The sequence below is a fragment of the Euleptes europaea genome, chromosome 11 (assembly GCF_029931775.1).
Source record: "Euleptes europaea isolate rEulEur1 chromosome 11, rEulEur1.hap1, whole genome shotgun sequence".
NCBI classification, from domain to species: domain Eukaryota; kingdom Metazoa; phylum Chordata; class Lepidosauria; order Squamata; family Sphaerodactylidae; genus Euleptes; species Euleptes europaea.
In genome coordinates, this window is record NC_079322.1 from 8,979,543 (window position 1) to 9,000,272 (window position 20,730).

At 48.5% G+C, this 20,730-nt stretch overlaps 1 protein-coding gene across 1 annotated transcript in view; it reads left to right on the forward strand.

Moving 5' to 3' along the window:
- Nucleotides 1–20,730, forward strand: part of COL15A1 (collagen type XV alpha 1 chain) — a 137,742-nt gene that overhangs the window by 43,063 nt on the left and 73,949 nt on the right. The window contains exons 13-16 of the mRNA XM_056857583.1: nucleotides 5,912–5,974; nucleotides 8,444–8,479; nucleotides 10,582–10,707; nucleotides 17,869–17,937. Of these exons, the coding sequence (XP_056713561.1) occupies nucleotides 5,912–5,974; nucleotides 8,444–8,479; nucleotides 10,582–10,707; nucleotides 17,869–17,937 (294 nt within the window). The remainder of the gene's footprint in view (nucleotides 1–5,911; nucleotides 5,975–8,443; nucleotides 8,480–10,581; nucleotides 10,708–17,868; nucleotides 17,938–20,730) is intronic.

Here is a 20,730-nt window from a genome sequence, read left to right on the forward strand (position 1 = left end):
TCCAGAAATGTCTCAGAAAACGATGTCTGTTCCCGAGAACTCCTTGTTTCTAATACAAGGTTCCTTCTTCAGTTCTTCCGTCAAGAACCCTCCATTGTGGTAATTTTTAAAAGTTAATTTGATTAAATTTCAGGCCACTTTGCCAGGTTCCTCAGTGAGAAAGTGGAGCCAAGAGGCCCCTGTGGTGCTGGTGAAGGCACAGAGCCGCTGGACTTGGGCTGCTTTCTCACATTGTTGGATCATGCACTCTTAATGCGCTGTAGCAATCTTTCGCAACTGCATTTTCCAGCAAATGTTTGCTGTAGTGTAGTGCAGTGTTTCCCACCCTGTGGGTCAGGACTGAAAGTGGGTTGCGAAGCCTCTGAAAGTGGGTTACGGATAGGGTTGCTAGGTTGCTTGGATTAGCAGGCTGGCCACCAATCCATCGGCCGGCTCGGAGCAGGGATCGCACACGTGCGTGGCTGCGGGCGACATGATTACATCACTTCCAGGTTATCCGCGGAAGTGCCGCATCGCGATAGGATGCTTTAGCACTCAAACCCCCCAAATGCTTTAGCACTCATACCCAGAAGTGACGTAATCGCATCGCTCACAGCCGTGCACATAGCATCGTCCCCTTAGACCCGCCCCAAAACCTTCCCACCAGAGGAGAAGGGGGACCTGGCAACCCTAGTTATGGGCCAGCCCTCTGTAATGGCAGGCCTAGCCCTTTCCATTGCCCTCTTGTATTTTGGAAACCAAGATCTGACCCTAGAAACAGTACCTTCCTGTCATGCATCAGTTGATGTCATTCATCACTGCATATACATGTTGATCAAGTAAACTGTGTCCTGGTGGTTTCTAGAGCGAGTTTCTTAGAATCTTAAGGGGAATTAGGGGGTGTAGAAGAAGAGTGTGGTCGAAGGTTGGAATGTAACCGCCATATGCAAAGGCTGTGTATGTCGAAATGTCACTTGTAGGGGCAGCTGCATCATTTGTGCGAGGTTTGTTGGTTTCTCAAATACATCTGGTTATCCACTGTAGAAACTAGAATACTGATGGGTGCCAAGGTCATTGTTTGCCTAGGGTGACAAAAAACCTTGGGACAGCCCTGGATAGGTCACCATATCAAGCAAATTTGGACTTTTGGGTCGCCATACAGAAAAGGTTGGGAACTGTTGCTGTAGTGCGAGAGTGCATTATCTAATGCAAGGGTGTCAAAGATAAGGCCCGCGGGCTGGATCCGGCCCTTCGAGTGCTGTTATCCGGTTCACCAGCCAAGGCAGACACCCTCCTGTCCCGATCTGGGCTGGCAAGTCTGCTGCAGACTAGTACACATGGCCAATCTAGGCTGGTACACATGGCCTGGCCTGACCAAATTACATTTTTTGTCATATCCAGCCCTCGTGACAAATGAGCTCGATACCCCTTATCTAATGTTTGAAAGCAGCCTTGGACTGGGGCCAAAGTGATGGGGCAGACTTAAGCATTGGCAAGCCTACCCAGTTGTCATTGGTGGGGCCAAGCCACACAGACCCCACGCCTATGCACATGTGGTTTAAACTTGTTAGATACAATTGACCACATCCTTTTAGATTGCCCCTTCTATGTGACTCTGCGGGATAAACTGCTATCTACTTTGCTCCAGTACAAGACATACAGGAGTAATGAAGTGAAATGCAAATTTCTTTTGAGTGACCATGATCCTATAATTACGGCTACCGTGGCTGAATTTCTTACAGGAGTTCTTAAAGAACAAGAAAAGTTTTATTAACCCGACTTGTAACTTATATGTATTGCCCTTTGGAGGTATATTGTTGTTTTTTTCTATCTCTGTCTTTTGGTATGCCAATAAAGGTTAATGAAATGAAATGAGACCCTGCAATAGGGTCAGCACTGCAGCAACCTCCTGGCAAGGCTTGCTTCAGGGCTGTTTTACCATCCCCGCCCACTCCGGCAAACATGGTTTTTCTTATTTTTATATTCAAAATGACTTCACTGCCTTGGCAGCTTTTCTACAGGCAACTCACAGCGGTGCCTGCCTTCAGCCCTTTCTGTTTGTTCCACAGGCAAATTGTATGTAAAATACAGATTTACAACAGGCAAAAATCTGTGACTGCTGGGTTGCAGTTGGGCAATTGTGGTGGGGAGATTTATTGCCTTGTTAAGGACGGTTTTTCAAAAAGCTTCTTCTGCACTCCCCCCCCCCGTGCTAAACAATTCACTTGGGTTTATTTCCAATTTATTTCATTAGTATGTACTTCCCATGAAGTATGCTTAGGGCCACTGATAGCAGCGGATGTCTTCCTGACTGGGTTTCTCTCCCCCCCCCCCATCCCTCCCAGTTAATAGTGGTGGGGTTCCTCTCCTGGCGTGTTATTTTGACTTTCCCCCCATTTTACAGTTACCAAAGAAAGAAATTAGTGGTTGCAGGATGATAATAAGCATTTTTTAACATCCACATTATTTCATCTATTAAGGTGGTGCTGTGGAAGTTGGCACTATAGGCGGCACATCTCTCCAATGTTGTTCATTAACATATTTAAGAAATTAAGTCTTTGCTGGCACTGCAGAATAGCAGCAGACACGGAATGTAAACAGCGGCCCTGCACCCTCCATTCTTGGTGGGGGGAGTCCTTTCCATGGAAGAAGAGGCAGGAGGGAGGATCGGGGGAAAGACTGGTGCCAGAGGAGCGCCACGAGAAGGAACACCTGGTCAGATCGCAACAGATTATGGGCCTCAGACACTTACCGGGACTTTTAGCTGAGGACACCAGCCTTGGCGTGGATTAAAGCTGCTTTTTCCAATGGCGCTGCATCTTTTCCAATGGGCATTTTTGCCTTAAATAAATGAGGAGCCATGCCTTAAAATAAGGAACAGGGGGTGAATCTGCAAGGATGTGCTTAACCCTTCCCCTGCCCTTGTGCATCTCACAATCGCTTGTGTCCACACCAATGTTTTGGACCTGGGTTTAGCTTGCAGATGTAGTCTGTAATAGTGGCAAGCCCTCTGGATGAGGGGGGATTTTGTGGGGGGGGATGCCTCCTGGGGGCACTTGGCAATGAAAAAAGGGCCAATGTTACATGTAATTAGATGTCCAGAGGCAGGGGACATAGGGTTGCCACATCTGGATTGGGAAATACCTGGACATTTGGGGGGGGTGGAGCTTGGGGAATGTGGTTTTAGTGAGGGGAGGGAGTGCACTGGGGTAAAATTCCATAGAGTCCACCCTGCAAAGCAGCCATTTTCTCCAGGAGAACTGATCCCTGTTGCCTGGAGATCAGTTGTAATTCTGGAAGATTTCCAGGTCCCACCTGGAGGATGGGAGTCTTACAGGGGAGCCTTCAGGACCACACTTTGGGGTGAAAGTCCATAGCCCCAGCCACTTGGGGACCCCTTCAAATGGAGGCTGTAGCTAGGCAATAGGGCTGCCGGCCTCCAGGTGGGGCTTGGAGATCCTCAGAATTGCGACTGATTTCCAGACTGCAAATATCAGTTCCCCTGGAGAAAAGGGCTGTTTTGGTGGATGGACTCCCACTGAGTTTCCTCTCCTCCCCATGTCCCGCCCTCCCCAGACTCCATCTCCAAAATCTCCATGAATTTCCCAACCCAGAGTTGGCAGCCCCCTATTTGGGACAGCTGAGCTTGGCCCAGTTCACCTCTGTCTTGAGTCCTCTGCCTCTTCCCCCAGTGCATTCTGGGCAATGTAGTCCCCAGCAAGCCTGACATTAATGATGGGGGGGGAGGGCTAAGATCATTAAGTCAAGCGTCTGCATGACCACTGTCCACAGGAGAGGAGAGGAAAAGAGCCTGGTGAACCCCCAGCCATTTAGTACCCAGTGATTTCATCTGAGGCAGACCCTCTCTCCACAAACTAGCACGCAGGGATTGTTCTGGAGCAGTTTTATAACTTTTTGTTTTGTTTTAGGTAATTCTTGTAAGCCGCTTTGAGTGCTTGTGAAAAGTAAAACGGTGGGTTAGCAAAATCCTCAAAATCCATCATAGGCAATAATTTAAGTCCAGATTTCTTCTTCATTAACTATTGAGTCATACTGCCATGCCCTGGCTTGCCTGGGAGTCTGACGGAAGTACAGACTCAAGGAGTGATTCTAAAAACAGCTTTGCAAACTCAGCCTTCTGTCTCTGCGATCTCAGTCTTAGTGACTATGTGGTTCTTTCCTACAAAATGCGTCTGAGAGCGCCTGGGTCAAAAGCCTCAAGAGTTACTAATAGCTTAAATCTTGCTGATGATATGTCTGACTGCAGTGCTTGTGGGGCGGAGTAGGGGGTGGGAGAGCAGAGCCCTTCAAAATTCAACCTTCCAGTTAGTTAGTAATGAGTTGCCTGACATGAGTATATTTTACTTTTCTTGTCTAAACATAATTTCTGTGTGAGGGAATGCATCTGTGCTGGAATGTTTGAAGGGTGGCGTGAGAGGAATTTTTGACTGCCAACTTTACCAATTAGGCTGCTGACACACTCAAAGAAAAAGGAAGTAAATGTTGCCATGTTTTTTGCCACAAGGAAACGCTCTCTTGCTTCAGTTCCCTCAGGGGAACATCAAACTTCCAGTGACATTATAGCATTGAAAACCACCATGAAATGACACTGAGATCTGGAGGAGGTGTCCTGCTAACAGCCGCTTCCCCTTATACGCAGAGCCTTCCCCTAAAGCCATGAGGGGATGTCTCCTTGTGCTGGAGAAAAGCACTGCTGTTAGCAGAAGACCTCCTCCAGGACCCGACCCAATCTCTTCATGGCACGGTGGCTATTTATGCATGGCTGTTTCCTCGTGGTCACCCTGCCGACTACTTCAGGGCTTTGCCTTGATTATGCATGCATTTCCTGTCCGCCTTGCTCTCCCCGTGCATTTCCGTGCATTTTGCCCTGGCTTTCTGGATGCTGGCTCAACACGAATCCAGAAAACGTGGGCAAAATGCACGGATATGCGAAAGGAGAGCGAGGTGACCTCCGGCGGTTGGAAAATGCATGCGTAATCAAGGCAAAACTCCCAAAGAAGTCGGCAGGGTCACTGTGACAAAACAGCACTGCATAAATGGCTGGTGTCTTCACAGTGACGGCACTGTCTGTGGTTGAGAGAGGTTCTGTAGAAAAGGTTGTTAGAACGAAGGGTGTTCCAACCGGTCCTAAATCAGCCGAGAGGGGTCCATTGGAAGTGCAGAAGTGCTGGGTGAGGAGACAATCTCTCCTGTGGCTGCTCCCCTCTACACTCTCCCCCCAGACATTTCCATTCTATTCCCGAATGAGACCAGCAGGTAGGGTTGCCAACCTCTAGGCAGGACCTGAAGATCTCCCAGAATCACGAATGACCTCCAGATGACAGAGATCAGTTCCCCTGGAGAAAATGACTGATTTGCAGAGTGGACAATGTTATTATATCCTGCTGAGGCCCCTCCCTCTACCCTCCCCAGGCTCCACCCCCAAATCTCCAGGGATTTCTCAACCTGGAGCTGGCAACCCTACCAGCAGGGGGAATGGGTTGAAGTTTTAGGGAGAAAAGTTGGTAGGCTGAGGAAGGTTTCAGCACATATGCCCCTCCATGTGTCTCTTCTTGGCTTGAAATTTTCCCCTTTGCAGTTTATTTATTTATTTTTGACATTTATATCCTGCTTTTCTACTATATAAGTGGCTTACAATACTGTACCTGCTTTCTGTGCTCCATGTCTGAAATCTGGAATCTGTGGTCTGGTCCTGAGCGCCTTGCATCTCCTTATCAAGCAGCTGTTCTTTTATCGAGACCTTTCAGCCACCTACTAGCCAAGGCTGAACTTCTCAAGATATGTCTGGATTGCTTAAGGGTTCCTTAAAAGGCAGGCAGCTTCTCCAAATTATAACCAGGTTGCCGTGATGGGTGTGTCATTGCAAAATGGTTTTTTTATGTGTCTACATTTGCTAATGGTTCATTTTCAGGGTCCCCCTGGTCAACCTGGCAAGGATGGATTGGTCAGCTTTGCGGGGCCAAAGGGAGAGAAAGTAAGTTCAACATCAAGAGCTCCTCATCCACATTTCTTCCTGCCTTTTGGAATTCCAGATAAGCCGATCTTGTTTCCAGAGCAGGACCAATGCATCAACAATCTGCTGCTCTTCTGTTTTTGATTTCCAGGCTTCCTTCAGACCACTGGACAGGTGCAATTTCTCATGGTGTTCACCCAGGCTCCTAGCAGATACACTGGCCCCAGCCAGAGCTGCCAGGGCCCTGCCAGGGGGCAAGGAATCCCATGCTTCCAACCACCACCCCATGCCACCAAGCAGCTAGCTGATAGGGGGTGGGGGGTGTTTACAGGCAGCAGGGCCTAGGTAAGAACCAGTCCTAGAAATTGGCCCTGGAAATGAATGGGAAAGCAGGGGAGTTATTTGGATGCTGGCAAGAAGACCCCTCCCCATCAGCGGTCTTGTGCAGCGTTTTGAACCAGCTGACGTTTCTGAACTGTACATCCAAACCCTGCCTTTCTGTCTTTTGGAATCTTCCATTGGCTGTACATTTAACTGGTGATTAAATTATAGATTGTGTTCTCTGGGCATGCACAACTGCATTTTCTTGAAGTATAAATAGTGCTCCGTGGCTCTGTTTTTAGTCCCCTCTTGAGGACTTTCAGTAAATTATTTAAAGATCTAAATCCAAATGTTTACGTTTATTTCCCCCCTCAAGTGCACTATAAACCTTGGCTTACAATACATGAGAGCATATAAATCTCTTATTACCCCCATCCATTAGCCAAATTATAGGAGTTAGCTGCGAGCTGTATTAAACAGAATACAAATTCCTTTTCCACTGGTGGGCTTCCTAGGCTAACTGAGATGAAGGTTTTCTATGATCGATATGGGTCGTGTGTATATCACTAGCCTTTTGCTTTTTAGTGGTTCCTTATTCAGCAAAATTATGAGATTGGGTCCTGGCTTTAAGGGCCTGTGGATGGCCCTTCCAAGGTCTTTTATGCATGGCTGTTTCACTTGCTGTCACCCCTCCGACGACTTCAGGTCGTAGATTATGTATGCCATTTCCAACCATCAGAGGTCGCCTCACTCTCCCCTTTGTGTTTCCCCACGTTTTGCCTGCTTTTTCAGGGACCTGTTTTATCCCGAATTTGAAAATGTGGGCAAAATGCAGGAAACGCAGGGGGAGAGTGAGGTGACCTCTGACGGTCGGAAATGGCATGCATAATCCAAACAAAGACCCAAAGTCATCGGAGGGGTAATGCCTAGTGAAACAGCCAGCCATAAAATAACAGAATTTCCCTAATGATGGAAAATTGGTCACAGAAGCCAGATAGCTAGAAAGCCCCACCTTCTCGTACAGAAGAAGTAGGGATGACCTGTATGCCACAAGGAAATAATTCGAAGGAGGTGACCCACTACACCTCTACATGAGTGGTGCCATGCCTCCTGCCAATGCAGTTTCATTGTCCTGTCTCATCACTACATTGGGTGGAACTGGATCATGCCCAGTTGAGATATGCAGTCAACCTACTCTTAAAGGAGGCACCTGATGAGTTCCAGCACACCTTGGTCCATTTGGGAAGTATACCAGATCTTTCTGTCATGGCTACTGCTAGACTTGCCTCCTGGCAAGGAGGATAAATCTCTGCATGAAGATGCACGTTCCACCCCTGTGGGATCCCTGTCATAGTGCAGGTCAGGTTTCCCCTTTACCGCAACAGTGTCCTCGAGGGAAACACATGAACAAATGAAACTGCCTTCTACTGAGTGAGACCGTTGGTCCATGAAGGTCAGTATTGTCTACGCAGACTGGCAGTGGCTCTCCAGGGTTTCAGGCAGAGGTCTTTCACATCACCGACTGCCTGACCCTTTTAACTGGAGATACTGAGGACTGAGTCTGGGACCTTCTGCATGCCAAGCAGATGCTCTACCACTGAGCCACAGCCCCTTCCTCACTCTGCCCAACTACTGAAAGTCAAGCCTGCTCCTACATGCATACTCTGACTGTTCGTCTCAAATAAGGTCTTTTAGAGAGCCACAGTTCTCCAGTCTAAAACCTGCCGCAGTACCTAAAATGCTGATTGACACTCATCCCATAAAATATGCCAAGGCCTATGGTAGTCTGTTAAGAAAGATCAACTGCCCATGACTACAGGGGTGGTGGAAAGTGCCACCAAATCGCAGCCAACTTATGGCCACCCAATGGCATTTTCAAGGCAAGAGACGAACAGAGGTGATTTGCCATTGCCTGCCTCTGCAGAGCGACCCTGGTATTCCTTGGCGGTCACCCATCCATATACTAACCTGCTTTGCTGCCAAGATCTGATGAAATTGGGCTAGCCTGGGCCATCCTGGTCAAGGTGCTATGACTACAGGAATCACTATAAAATGAAGGGCAGTCAATATTAAATTCTCATTTAAAATAACCTCATGGCTTGCCTCTTTACTTACATGTGCTGAGCTGTTTCAGTCTCCTTCGTTTACAGTTGTTGTGTTTTCTTACAGGGTGACCAAGGTCCTCCAGGGCCACCTGGACCAAAGGTAACCAAACATGAGTTTGTCCTCTTTTGAAAACAGTTGTTGGAGATCAGGGGTGAAAAGTGGCTCTGTTGGAGATAACACAGCCAGGGTTTTGAACAATACACTGCCAGAGATGTAACACAACCCAGACTTGGGCCTTCTCTCCATTGCATCAGTATATTGCGTGCTTATTATGGGTAATTTGATATAAATTCTGTTCATGTGGCTCCGGTTAGTCTTGCTCATCCCACATAAGACTAATGGATGCCAGTATAAACCTTGTCTTGGGTTGGTTCATAGCAGCCTCAAAATAGAATGCAGGTAATGTGGTCCCTGCTTAGGCGCAGAGTGGTAAGCTGCAATACTGCAGTCCAAGCTCTGCTCACGACCTGAGTTCGATCCCGACGTGAGTTTGTTTCAGGTAGCCGGCTCAAGGTTGACTCAGCCTTCCATCCTTCTGAGGTCGGTAAAATGAGTACCCAGCTTGCTGGGGGTAAAGGAAAGATGACTGGGGAAGGCACTGGCAAACCACCCCACAAACAAAGTCTGCCTAGTAAACGTCAGGATGTGATGTCACCCCATGGGTCAGGAATGACCCGGTGCTTGCACAGGGGACCTTTACCTTTTAATGTGGTCCCTGCTTAGAGTTACAATTTGTTCTGAACTGGAATGCCACAACTTAAGGTTTAGCAATGGTGTGAGGAAACCCCCATAAGCTGTAATCTTGAGGTTTCTTACCCTCCCCAGTAGGGTTGCCAACCTCCAGATGGTGGCTGGAGATCTCCCACCATTACACCTGATCTCCAGGCGACAGAGATCAGTTCTCCTGGAGAAAATGACCGCTTTGGAAGGTGGAGTCTATGGCACTATACGCTGTTGAAGTCCGTCCCCTCCCCAAACCCCACCCTCCTCAGGCTCCACCCTCCAAATCGCCAGGTATTTCCCAATCTAGAGCTGGCAGCCCTACCCCTAGTTGTCAGCCTCCAGGTACTAGCTGGACATCTCCTGCTATTACAACTTATCTCCAGCCAATAGAGATCTGTTCACCTGGAGAAAATGGCCATTGGACTCAATGGCATTGAAGTCCCTCCCCTCTCCAAACCCCACCCTCCTCAGGCTCCACCCCAAAAACCTCCTGCCAGTGGTGAAAAGGGACCTGGCAACCCTACCTACACCCCCCCCCCAGGCTGTGTTCTTGTAAGATTGTCAGTGGAGGTAGAAGAAGGGCCAAATTTCTAAAAATGTGGCGTGCTAGATAAGCTTGTCAATTCTGGGTTGGAAAATTCCTGGAGATTTGGGGCATGGAGCCTGGGGAGGGATCTCAGCCATTCTGAAGCAGCCATTTTCTTCAGGGGAGCTGATCTCTGTCATCTAGAGAACTGATCTTTGTCATCTAGTGATCAGTTGTGACTCTAGAGGGTCTCCAGGCCCCTCCTGTAGGCTGGCAACCTTAGGGCTTGGGCCAACATTTCCATGGGGAAATCCTTATCATCCATCTTATGAAGCAGCCTTGACCTTTAATTCCAAGTCTATGAAGTAGGCTGTGGTTACTTCTTGAGGAGGGACAGGCTTTGGGGAGATGCGCTGAAGTAACCATTCTTCAACATTGACGCATATCTGTTCCTTCAAAGAAAGGACAAGGCCAAAGATGGGAGAGAGTGCTGCTAAAGGAGGAGAAATTTGGCTTCAGGACCAAGACCAAGGCCATTTATGCAGGGCTGTTTCCCTTGCGGTCATCCCGCTGACTGTTCCAGTGTTTCATTTTGATTATGCATGCCTTTACTGACTGTCAGAGGTTGCCTCGCTCTCCCTGCGTGTTTCTCCATGTTTTGCCTGCATTTTCTGGATTCTTGCTAAAAGAGCATCCGGAAAACATGGGCAAAACATGCTGAAACGTGTGGGGAGAGCGAGGTTACTTCTGACGGTCGGGGAAAGCATGCATAATTAAAACGAAGCACTGAAGCAGTCAGCAAGGTGACCGTGAGGGAAACAGCCCTGCATAAATGCCCCAAGAGGACTTGCACAAGTTTTTCCCCCCTCCTGACATCGTTGTTCTCCGTCAGCCACTCTGTAATACAGATTAACAGACATATGTTGGAAAATAATCCATTCTTTTCCCTCAGGGAGACCCTGGCGATATCGGAGCACCAGGCCAGAATGGGCAGGCCGGAGCTGATGGGGCACCTGGGATACCAGGACTACCCGGACCCCCAGGGCCGCCTGGCCCAGGCTATGGGTTTGGATTTGAGGTAATCGGTTGAAAGAGGCTGGGTTTTCAAAGGGAACCCCTAAAATTGCGGCTGTGTTTTGCCACCCCACCACAGCCCTCTCTTCTCCCCACATTATTCCTTTCCCCGCCCCTCCACCATACCTTTCCAGATACCCCTCCCAGCCCCCATTCTTCTTCCCCTTCCCCTCACGTTTTCCCCTTCCCACAGAGCTTTCAATTCCCTTCCACCTTCTCCCATTCCTACTCCCCACCACACCCATTCCTTCCTCTCCCTACATCTAGCTTCCTTCTCTGCCATCCTCCCTTCTCCCCTCAACTGCTTCCCTTATAACTGCCGCGTCCCATTCCACAGCCCTTGCCTCCAAACTCCCATTCCTACTCCTTCCCTTCTCCTTCATCTTCTTTGAAACACCCCCCTCCCAGGCTCACAGTATCCTTACATACATCCCATCCCCTTAATTTCCCCCTGACACCCCACCCCTTGCCCTCTCTGGACTCTAATCTGGAGAGCCAGGTTTGATTCCCCACTCCTCCACATGAGCGGCGGAGGCTGATCTGGTGAACCAGGTTGGTTTCCCCACTCCTCCACATGAAGCCAGCTGGGTGACCTTGGGCTAGTCACAGCTCTCTTAGAGCTCTCTCAGCCCCACCTACCTCACAGGGTGTCTGTTGTGGGGAGAGGAAAGGAAGGAAATTGTAAGCCGATTTGATTCTTCCTTAAGTGGTAGAGAAAGTAGGAATATAAAAACCAACTCTCCTCCTCCTCCTCCTCCCTCCTCTCCTATCGGCCACATCTTTTCAAACAATCCCCTTCCCACCCAGCACAGCAATGGCTTTCTGTTAGAAACTGAGGTGGGAATTCACGATTGGGGCGGTGCCATGCCAGTCAAAAGGTTGCCCGAACGCTTCCTAAAGTCCATGGCTCGGCAGTACATTTTGGATCCCAGCTCAGAGCACAGTGACCCCTGCATATGCCAGTGCAGTGGTTTGGACTAGGATCTGGGAGACACAGGTTCAAATCCCCACTCTGCCATGAAGCTTGCTGGGTGACCTTGGGCCAGTCACAGATGCTGAACGTCACAGGGTGGCAAATGTGAGGATATAATGGAGGACGATAAAACAATGTAGTAAGTTGCTTTGGGGATAAAATCTTGGCGGGTGTGTGGAAAGTGTCCTGAAATCGCAGCTGTCATATGGTAACGCCTCTTGGGGTTATCAAGGAAGGGGCATTCAGAGGTGACCTGCCATTGCAGTGGGCAGAATAACAGGCTTAGATCAAACGTGAGTGAATGGCTGCCCACTCGCATTTTTGCAAAGCAAAGGGGAACTTAATTGACATCATTAGTAGAAGTGGGAAAGGAAATGCATAGCTCTATTATCCAATGGAGCAGAGTTTGTAAGTCACATGAACACATGAATTTCCCTTGTCATGATTCAGACCCTTAGTCCATCAAAGCCAGTAGTGTCTACTCATACTGGCAGCGGCTCTCCAGGGTCTCAGGCAGGGGTCTTTCATGCCACCTATCTAGCTAGTCCCTTTAAATTGAGATGCCAGGGATTGAACCTGGGACCTTCTGCATGCCAAGCAGATGTTTTACCACTGAGCCAAGGCCCCTCCCCCACATTATCTCTCTCACGGGGTACACAAGCAAAAACCAATTTGTGGCTTTAAAAAAACATCAAGAATCTTGCACATGTATCTCATTAAAGTTTCTTTGGTACCTTTATTTATTTAAGGAAAACATCAGTGTTTATTTACCTTGAGAAGCTGCAGAAAGTAGCCTTGTGACGTCACAAGGGCTGGCCAATGAGCACTGTGTGCAGCTGGATTCTGCTAGCAGCACTGAACCTACGAATTGGTCTTCTGCTGTGAGGCCTTTGGTCCATCTAGACCCGCAGCATCTCCCCTATGTCTCAAGCAGGGGTCTTTTTCAGCTCTGCTACCAGAGACCCTTTTAACAGGAGATGCTGCTCTTGAAGCTGGGATCGAGTGTGAGAAAAGTGTGTCTGCTACCACTGAGCTGTGGAAAAGCCTGTGTCCAAAACTGGGGGAGTTGAGTTACAAAGTGACTCACCGTCTTAATCCTGTAAATGAGAGAGAGGCATTCAGCCAGAATACAATTAATAGCCCCCCCAAAATACATTGGAAATTTTATGGTTTCCTATGGTTCTGAGCAAGTTTTAAATGGTTATTCAATGTTTAATGTTTAATGACCATGTTGGGATCAACAGTGCCTGAACAACTGGAAAGTTGAAAGTTTGTGCCTTGAAACGTGCGGTGGAGCTCTTAAGTTACATGGCTTCGTTGAGGCCCTGTCCTGAGGTGAAAACAGGACAGAGTCGTTGAGCAGTGTAAAGGGAAGGGTTCAGGCTTTCATGGGCCTTTTATGCATGGCTGTTTCCCTTGCAATCACCCCTCCATTGACTTCAGGTCTTTGTTTTGATTCTGCATGCCATTTCCGGCTGTCAGAGGTTGCCTAGCTCTCCCCCGCTCATTTCCATGCGTTTTGCCCACGTTTTCAGTGACCTGTTTTATCACAAATTTGAAAACGTGAGCAAACACTCTGGAATGTACAGGGAGAATGAGGTGACCACTGATGGTCAGAAACGGCACGCATAATCAAAACAAAGACCCAAAGTGATTGGAGGGGTGACCACGAGGGAAACAGCCATGCATAAAAGGCCGTGGACTAGAATCCACTTTGTCAGATGCATAAAGTGTGCCCTGCATCACCGTCTCATCCATGCATTGAGACTCACCAACTGTCCCTGCCGAGCTGGTGCTGCACATGAAACAGGTAGCATTTCTGAGAAAGCTACCTTGGAGGTCCTGGCTTTTAGTCTCCTGCCTAGCAACCTAAATTTGGATTCCAAAACCTCCGGACTACATTTCCCCACATCGTTGGTGCCAACGTGCACCACAACCACTGGCTCCTCCCCAGCACTGTCTACCAGACTACCTATATGACGGGTAATGTCCGCAACCTTTGCACCAGGCAGGCAAGTCACCATGCGGTCCATACACTCACCAGAAACCCAGCTATCTACATTCATAAGGATTGAATCCCTCACTACAAGAAGTCCCCACCACCAAGGAAGGCAGGCAATGACAAACTTCCTCTGTTCATCTCTTTTAGCAGCCCTAATAGCCCAGACTAGCCTGATCTCATCAGAGCTTGGAAGCTAAGCAGGGTTGACCATGGTCAGGACTTGGAGGGGAGACCACCAAGGAAGATGGGGGCTGCTGCACAGAGGAAGGCAATGGCAAACCATCTCTGGTGTCTCTTGCCTTGATAATCCTATGAGATCACCATAGGTCAGCTGCAACTGAACACACATCTGTGAACTTTGGCAGATCATGAGAGGGAGGGCAGGAAGGGTTGCGTCAGTGTTTGGTTCTCATCACCCTTTCTTCCATGCCCGGGGTAGTGCCAATCGCCACTTTGGGGTCAGGAAGCAATTTTCCTCCAGGCCAGATTGGCCAGGGATCCTGGAGGGGTGTTTTTCCCTTCATCTTCTGGGCATGGAGAAGGGGTCATTGGGGGTGTGGGGGAAGAGGTAGTTGTGAATTTCCTGCATTGTGCAGCGGGTTGGACTAGATGACCCTGGTGGTCCCTTCGAATGCTATGATTCTATTATTCTATCTGTCAAGGCAATCAATGATTTGAATTATTATATATGATAGTGAACGCAATCTTGGTTTCCTAAACTAACCTTAGTTAAAATAAGCCCTGGTCTTGCATTATATCCGAACGGACTGTGTGTGAGATTGCTAGCGTTTGGCCAGCTAGGACACCTCCCCCCGCCCCAATTGTAGAAAACAGGCAAACCCAAAGCCTGAAGTTGAAAAGGTTCCCAAAGTAGAGAAAGAAATGCATAATTTGGGCCAGAAATGTTTTACTGCCATAGCAGGTGCCCCTTTCACACAGTCTGCCTTTTCGCACTTGGTGGCATCCGTTATTATCAGTTACATGTCAAAATTAAAATATCAAAGGGGTGGGGGAGAACCTAGATTTGCTGGCACTTGCCAAAAGAACAGTTTGTGTTGCAGAAGCCTCTCGTGGGTAATGAAAGTGACAGGCTGTTTATGTCCAAGCTGGCAGAGAGGCCAGCCTTCTCTTTTAAGGGAAAAATATCACCACTTGGCGACTAACTGCAGCACCGTCGGGGAAGGAGAGCCGGGAAAGAGTACACGTTGTGCCCTTCAGCCTGCAAAGTGAACCTGATGACTCATGGGGCAGTTTGCTGGGTGTTTTCACCTCTAACTCTTTAGAGAGGGAAGCAAAAGAAAGCCATAGTAATGCTTTCTTCCCCCACCCCCGTGAGGAATTCTTGTTGTTATGCTTTATCCCTTGGATGTTGTATCAAGAAACAACTGCTTGGACTTATCTCTCGCAAGAGCCCATTTTTGATTCCCAGATAACCATAGCAGTAATAGGCTTACCAACTTCATGTTGGAAATCCCTGGAGATTTTAGGGGTGGAGCCTGAGGAAGGCAGGGTTTGGGGAGGGGAGGGACGTCAGTGGGGTATCATGCCTTAGAGTCCACTTTCCAAAGCAGCCATTTTCTCCAGGTGAGCTGATCTCTGTCACCTGGAGATCAGTTGAAATTCCAGAAGATCTCCAGGCCCCACCTGAATGTTGGCAACCCTAGTAGCAGAGCAGTAGTTTCCATGCAGTGTCGCCTGCTGCCTTTCTAGAAACGTATATATCTCACAGTCATGGAAACAACACAGAAGACAGGATGTTTGCCTCAGCCCATGCTCTCTAAAACAGGGGTGTCAAACTCAATTGTTACGAGGGCCGGATATGGCATTAATGTCACTTGGTCGGGCCGGTCCAGGCCTCGCCAGCCCAGATCGAGGGGTGGGTGGCTGCTTTGGCTGGCTCATGGGCCAGATAAGAGCTCTCAAGGGGCTGGATCTGGCCCTCTGGCCTTTTGTTTGACACTCCTGCTCTAAAGGCTAAACTACAAATTATATTTTACACGAGTTCACCACAGGGACCTGTGGCCATATTGCAGCTGCGAGTCCCCAGTGGCAACTCTGTTTAAAAGCGCTTCTACACAGGGTTCTGCAGTATGGCTGCAAGTAGGTGTAGCGACCTCATAAGATGTTTGGCCCTCAGTCTACAGGAGGTACTAGAGAGAATCTACCAGGGCAACTGCAACCTGTTTCTATAATCACCAGAGGATGAATAGCAACTACCTCAAGGTCAACCAAACCTGAGGTGAATGTTGTATTTCACTCCACTTTTGTCCAGCCCTTGCTTCAAGGAGGTCAACCTTGCATACACGCTTGTCTTGTGCTCCGTTATATCCCCAAAGTAACCCCCTGAAGTAGGTTAAACTAAACGAGTCCAAGGTCATCCAGCGAGCTTCCATGGCATAGGAGGATTCAAACATGAGTGTCCAAAGGCCTTTCCCAATGTTATAGCCATTACACCATAGTCCATCTCTCTCTCTCATTTATATTTCCTGTGATCGTGGTTCTCAAAATGCTAATGAAGTACCATCAAACTTCTAAAGATTAAGTGGTTTGAACATTGCACGTTCCTTGCCAGAAGAAAGTTTGGTGTTCATTTCTGGGCATTTCCATCTAAAAAGGTTCTTTCAAAGAGCGGGCCCAAGGAAGCCTGTGCCCTCTTGGACAGCCACTGCTGGTGGCTGGTGGATGGCCCAGGGGTCTGACTCAGCTGAAGGCAACTTCATAGGCTAATTTATTTATCTATTTGTTTGTTTGATTTACATTCTGCTTCTCCCCGGCAATGCCGCTGCTCACAACGTATTGCAACAACTTAAAACATCACATCACAATTTCAGTTAAAATTCTCAACATTTTAAAATTCTAAGTTCCAATGGCACGCTTAATCATCCCAGTGGCAGGTGCCAAACCAAAGGGTTAGGGTAGGTATATCAAGCAATATAAACTAAGAAAGACAGGGTGAAATAGGAAAGGGAGGGAGGGAGGCCAGCCATGATGGAAGCCATCACTGTCCTCGACCATAGGCCTGACGGAACATCTCGATCTTGCAGGCCCTGCGAAACTGCATCAAGTCTCACAGGGCCCTGATCTCATTAGAGAGAGAGAGTTCCACCAGGCCGGGGCCACAGCCAAGAAGGCTCTGGTTCTGGTCGAGGACAGCTGAACACTCTTTGGGCCAGGGACCACCAGCAAGTTATTTCCGGTTGAACGGGTTGTTCTCTGAGGGGTGTTCTCTGAGGGGAGAGAGAGTCCTGCAGGTATGATGGCCCCAGACCATTTAGGGCTTTGAAGGCCGACAACATCACAGCCTTGAACCTGACCGGGTAATCAACTGGGAGCCAGTGCAACTGGCAGAGCACTGGTTGAATGCGTACAGGTCCCCGTAAGGACCTGTGCTGCCGCATTCTGGACCAGCTGAAGTTTCCAGATCAGCCTTAAGGGTAGCCCTGCGTAGAGTGAGTTACAGTAGTCTAACCAAGAGGTGACCGTTGCATGGATCACTGTGGCTTGGTCAGGGCAAGACAGGTAGGGCATCAGTTTCTTAGCTTGGCGGAGATGGAAAAAAGCTGCTCTAGCTACTCCTGTGACCTGTGCCTCTATAGAAAGGGAGGCTTCTAGAATCATACCCAACCCCTGACGGCCAGTGCTGGTTTTTAAAGGCACACTGTCAAGAGTTGGGAGCTGATGACCCAATCCTAGGTCGTCCCGACCCAGCCACACAACCTCCGACTTCTATGGATGTAGCTTCTTATATGGTCCGTGATAAAGAGGTGCTCTCTCTGAGTTATCTGAGTCATCGCGGGTCCTCTTTTTTCTTCTGGGAGTTTGAAACGAATGCCCCGGGGGCAGCTCCTGCTCTCATCAGCAAGGTAAAATATGCTGCATCCCTTTCTACTGCTTGAGTAGACCTCTGTCAGGTGCTCTAGACATGGAAACAATCCCTTCCCTGCCCAGGTGCGCACTCTGCAAGTGCAGCCGCTTTACCAGAACGACAGGCACCAGCAGCCATTGATTTTTTGACTTGTGGGGGACTGTTGTCCTTGAGATTTCTGGTTTCCTTAATTTAAAAAAAAACCTATTCATTTAATTTTTGTTTTGCTGAATGTAAGGACAATCTGCTGAGTGTGGGACCTTTTATAGAAATGTTTGAAAGCCTGGTGCAAGCAAGAGACCCGAATAACTTTTGGTTTGATTAGGATATGGAAGGCTCAGGGACCATTGGTTTGCCAAGTGGACCGGCCATCCTTGGATCCAGTGGGCCAGAAGTAAGTGGATGTCGTCTATTCCCTGCCGCCCAATAGGGCAGTCTTCTAAATCCTTGTGACAAGTAATACCTTGGAAGGTTTGGCTCCTTTCACTTGCCACCCCTTCTAATAATTCTGAGTCGAGAAGATGGCATGCTTGCTTTTCCTGGTGTTTTTTTTACCCTAAAGGGTTCGATTCTTCTGCAGACTAAATGTTTGATCACGGAGCCGCAGCTACAACCTATCTTCTCCGGGCTCTGCCGACAAACTGACCTGCAGTCCTGGAACTCTTGTGAGGGTTGTACTGGGCAAGGTGGGGTGAGAGGAAATGATTCAGGGCATATTCTGAACCAGAACTAGCTGCCAGCTCATTTCCCCAACTCTCATACAGTTATCATAATTCCTCCCCCCTCATGCAAGCCCATTCAAGTGAACCAGCCTACTATTTTAAACAGAGTGCTGAAAAGAAGATTGTGCGTTTTGAAGAAGATGTCGATTTAAACCTGTCTTGCCAAACCCTTTCTTGGAGCCGTCATTCTTCTTCTTGAGAGCCAGCGTGGTGTAGTGGTTAGGAGCGGGGGACTCTAATCTGGAGAACCAGGTTTGATTCCCCACTCCTCCACATGAAACCTGCTGGGTGACCTTGGGCTAGTTACAGTTCTCTCTGAACTCTCTCAGCCCCACCTACGACACAAAGTGTGGGGAGAGGAAGGAAAGGAGACTGGAAGGGAAGGAGACTGTAAGCCGCTTTGAGACTCCTTAAAAGTAGAGAAAAGCAGGATATAAAAACCAGCTCTTCTTCTTCAGCTCGAACAGCAGCTCTCCAATGAGACATGTTTAGCCCAGCTTTTACATTATGCTGCACAGAAGGGCACACGCTGTGTATCTTATTCCAGCTCTCCCCCTTCCCTGTGGTTGCTTCAGCACAGAAGAGAGGATGGCTCTTGGCCTACAGAATGGCAAAGATGGTTGTGGGAATTTGGCCTCTCAGACAGAACCTAAAAAGAGAACAGCCCGATCCTTCCTCCAGGAATGGGGGGGGGGGGGCTTTCGTTGGGGCAGGAATTTGTGGCTCAGTTTATCAGCAGAGAGACGCTAGAGAAGCTTGTCAATAGAATAAACTCCCATGCCCTTATCTAAGCTAGAGCCTGGGCAGTTCTTCTGCGACTAAGAATATTCTCTGACCACAGAGGAAAAGGCACACACACCACTCATAGCCAGGACTGGTTGAGCAGAGGAAAAAACCCCCGCTATATCTGAGGAGGTCCACCTACCCAGCTCCATTTGGGTTCTGAGGACTTATCCACACTGGGGATCTGTGTTAACATGCATGGTATAGATAGAGCTCTTGTATTGTGTGTCCCCCCCCCCGCCCCCAGTGAGCTTCATATACATCCTCTTGAGGCAGCGTTTTCCAAACTGGATTCTAGGCCTTTTATGCATGAGTTGTTTCCCTAGCACTCCCCACCACCACTTCTTCGGGGCTTCATTTTCATTATGCACGTCTTTTCCAACCATTAGAAGTCCCTTCGCTCTCGCCCTGCATTTTCTGGATGCCAGCATCCAGAAAATGTGGGGGGAAACATGGGGAGAGAGTGAAGTGACTGTCAGGCATCAGCCTGGTATCCAGCGGCAGAGCCAGGTGGTGTTTCAAGGTCGAACTGTTGTTCTACTCTGGTTTTATTTTGTCTTGCCTTTCCCTGGGAACAAGGGCTACCTGTGGGTTGCCGTAGCAACCAGTAGTCGTCCAGAAAGTTCACTTTCACCATTATATCTCAGTATTTCCCCCATTAGTATCCTTGCCAATTTCCAAGTCGGTTTCTGTAACTTGCTGTGTATTTCTTAATAAATCAACTTTCTATGGAGGATTTGCCTAGACGTTGGTTTGTGGGATTTTAATGGTGAGCCCAGAGCTGACAGTGACTTCTAAAGGTTGGGAAAGACCTGCATAATGAAAACAAAGGCCCGAAGTAGTGGGAGGGGTGATTGCCATGGAAACAACCTGTGCATAAAAGGCCCCAGTCTCTTGCATCAAGGGAAGGCTCCTTCCAATGGAAGAAAACACCACCATGTGTGAAATGGATCTGTGGGGGTCTAGATTGGCTGGCTGATCAGGGAAAAAAATGCCGTGTCCCTTTCAGAGAGGTTTAATTTGTGGCAATGGGCAGTTGAAGCTTTTTATGGCATGGAGGGAAACAGCATCACCAGGCATTTGCTGCAGATCAAAGTGGTATTAAAGGGGCAACTAGAGAAACAAGTTTAAAAGCTGGCTGCCCTAAGGTCCAACCCAGTGTATGTCAGCCAACACAGGAACTGGACAAGCCCCAGCCAGACAAATAGATCCTTAAGCCATTTCTTTGATCTGGGGGTGAGGTCAGTTCTACCGAGGGCATTCCTAGGCCTTTTATGCATGGGTAGTTTCCGCTGGCTATGCTGCTCTCCCAATGCACAGTATTTGACCTCGAAATCCCAAATCACTGTGCACAGGGGCTTTCCCCCCTGAAGAAATTCACGGAGTACTTGGTGTTAAATTTATGCATCACCAGGGAAAATACGGAGCTTCAGAACTTCTTGCCAGCAGTCTCGCTAGTCGCAAACAAAAAACCTGTTTGATCAGGCTGAGGTCTGAAACTGATGACACTCACCGTGAAACTGACCAAATAAGCAGCCGCACAGGTCGTTTGTGATTATTTCAGTGTTCCCTCTAGTCACAAACAAAAAAAACCCTGTTCGATCAGGTTGAAGTCTGAAATAAGCCGCCTCGTTGTATTCCAGCTTTGAGGGGAGGGGTTTGATGAGGGGAAAGACAAGTGG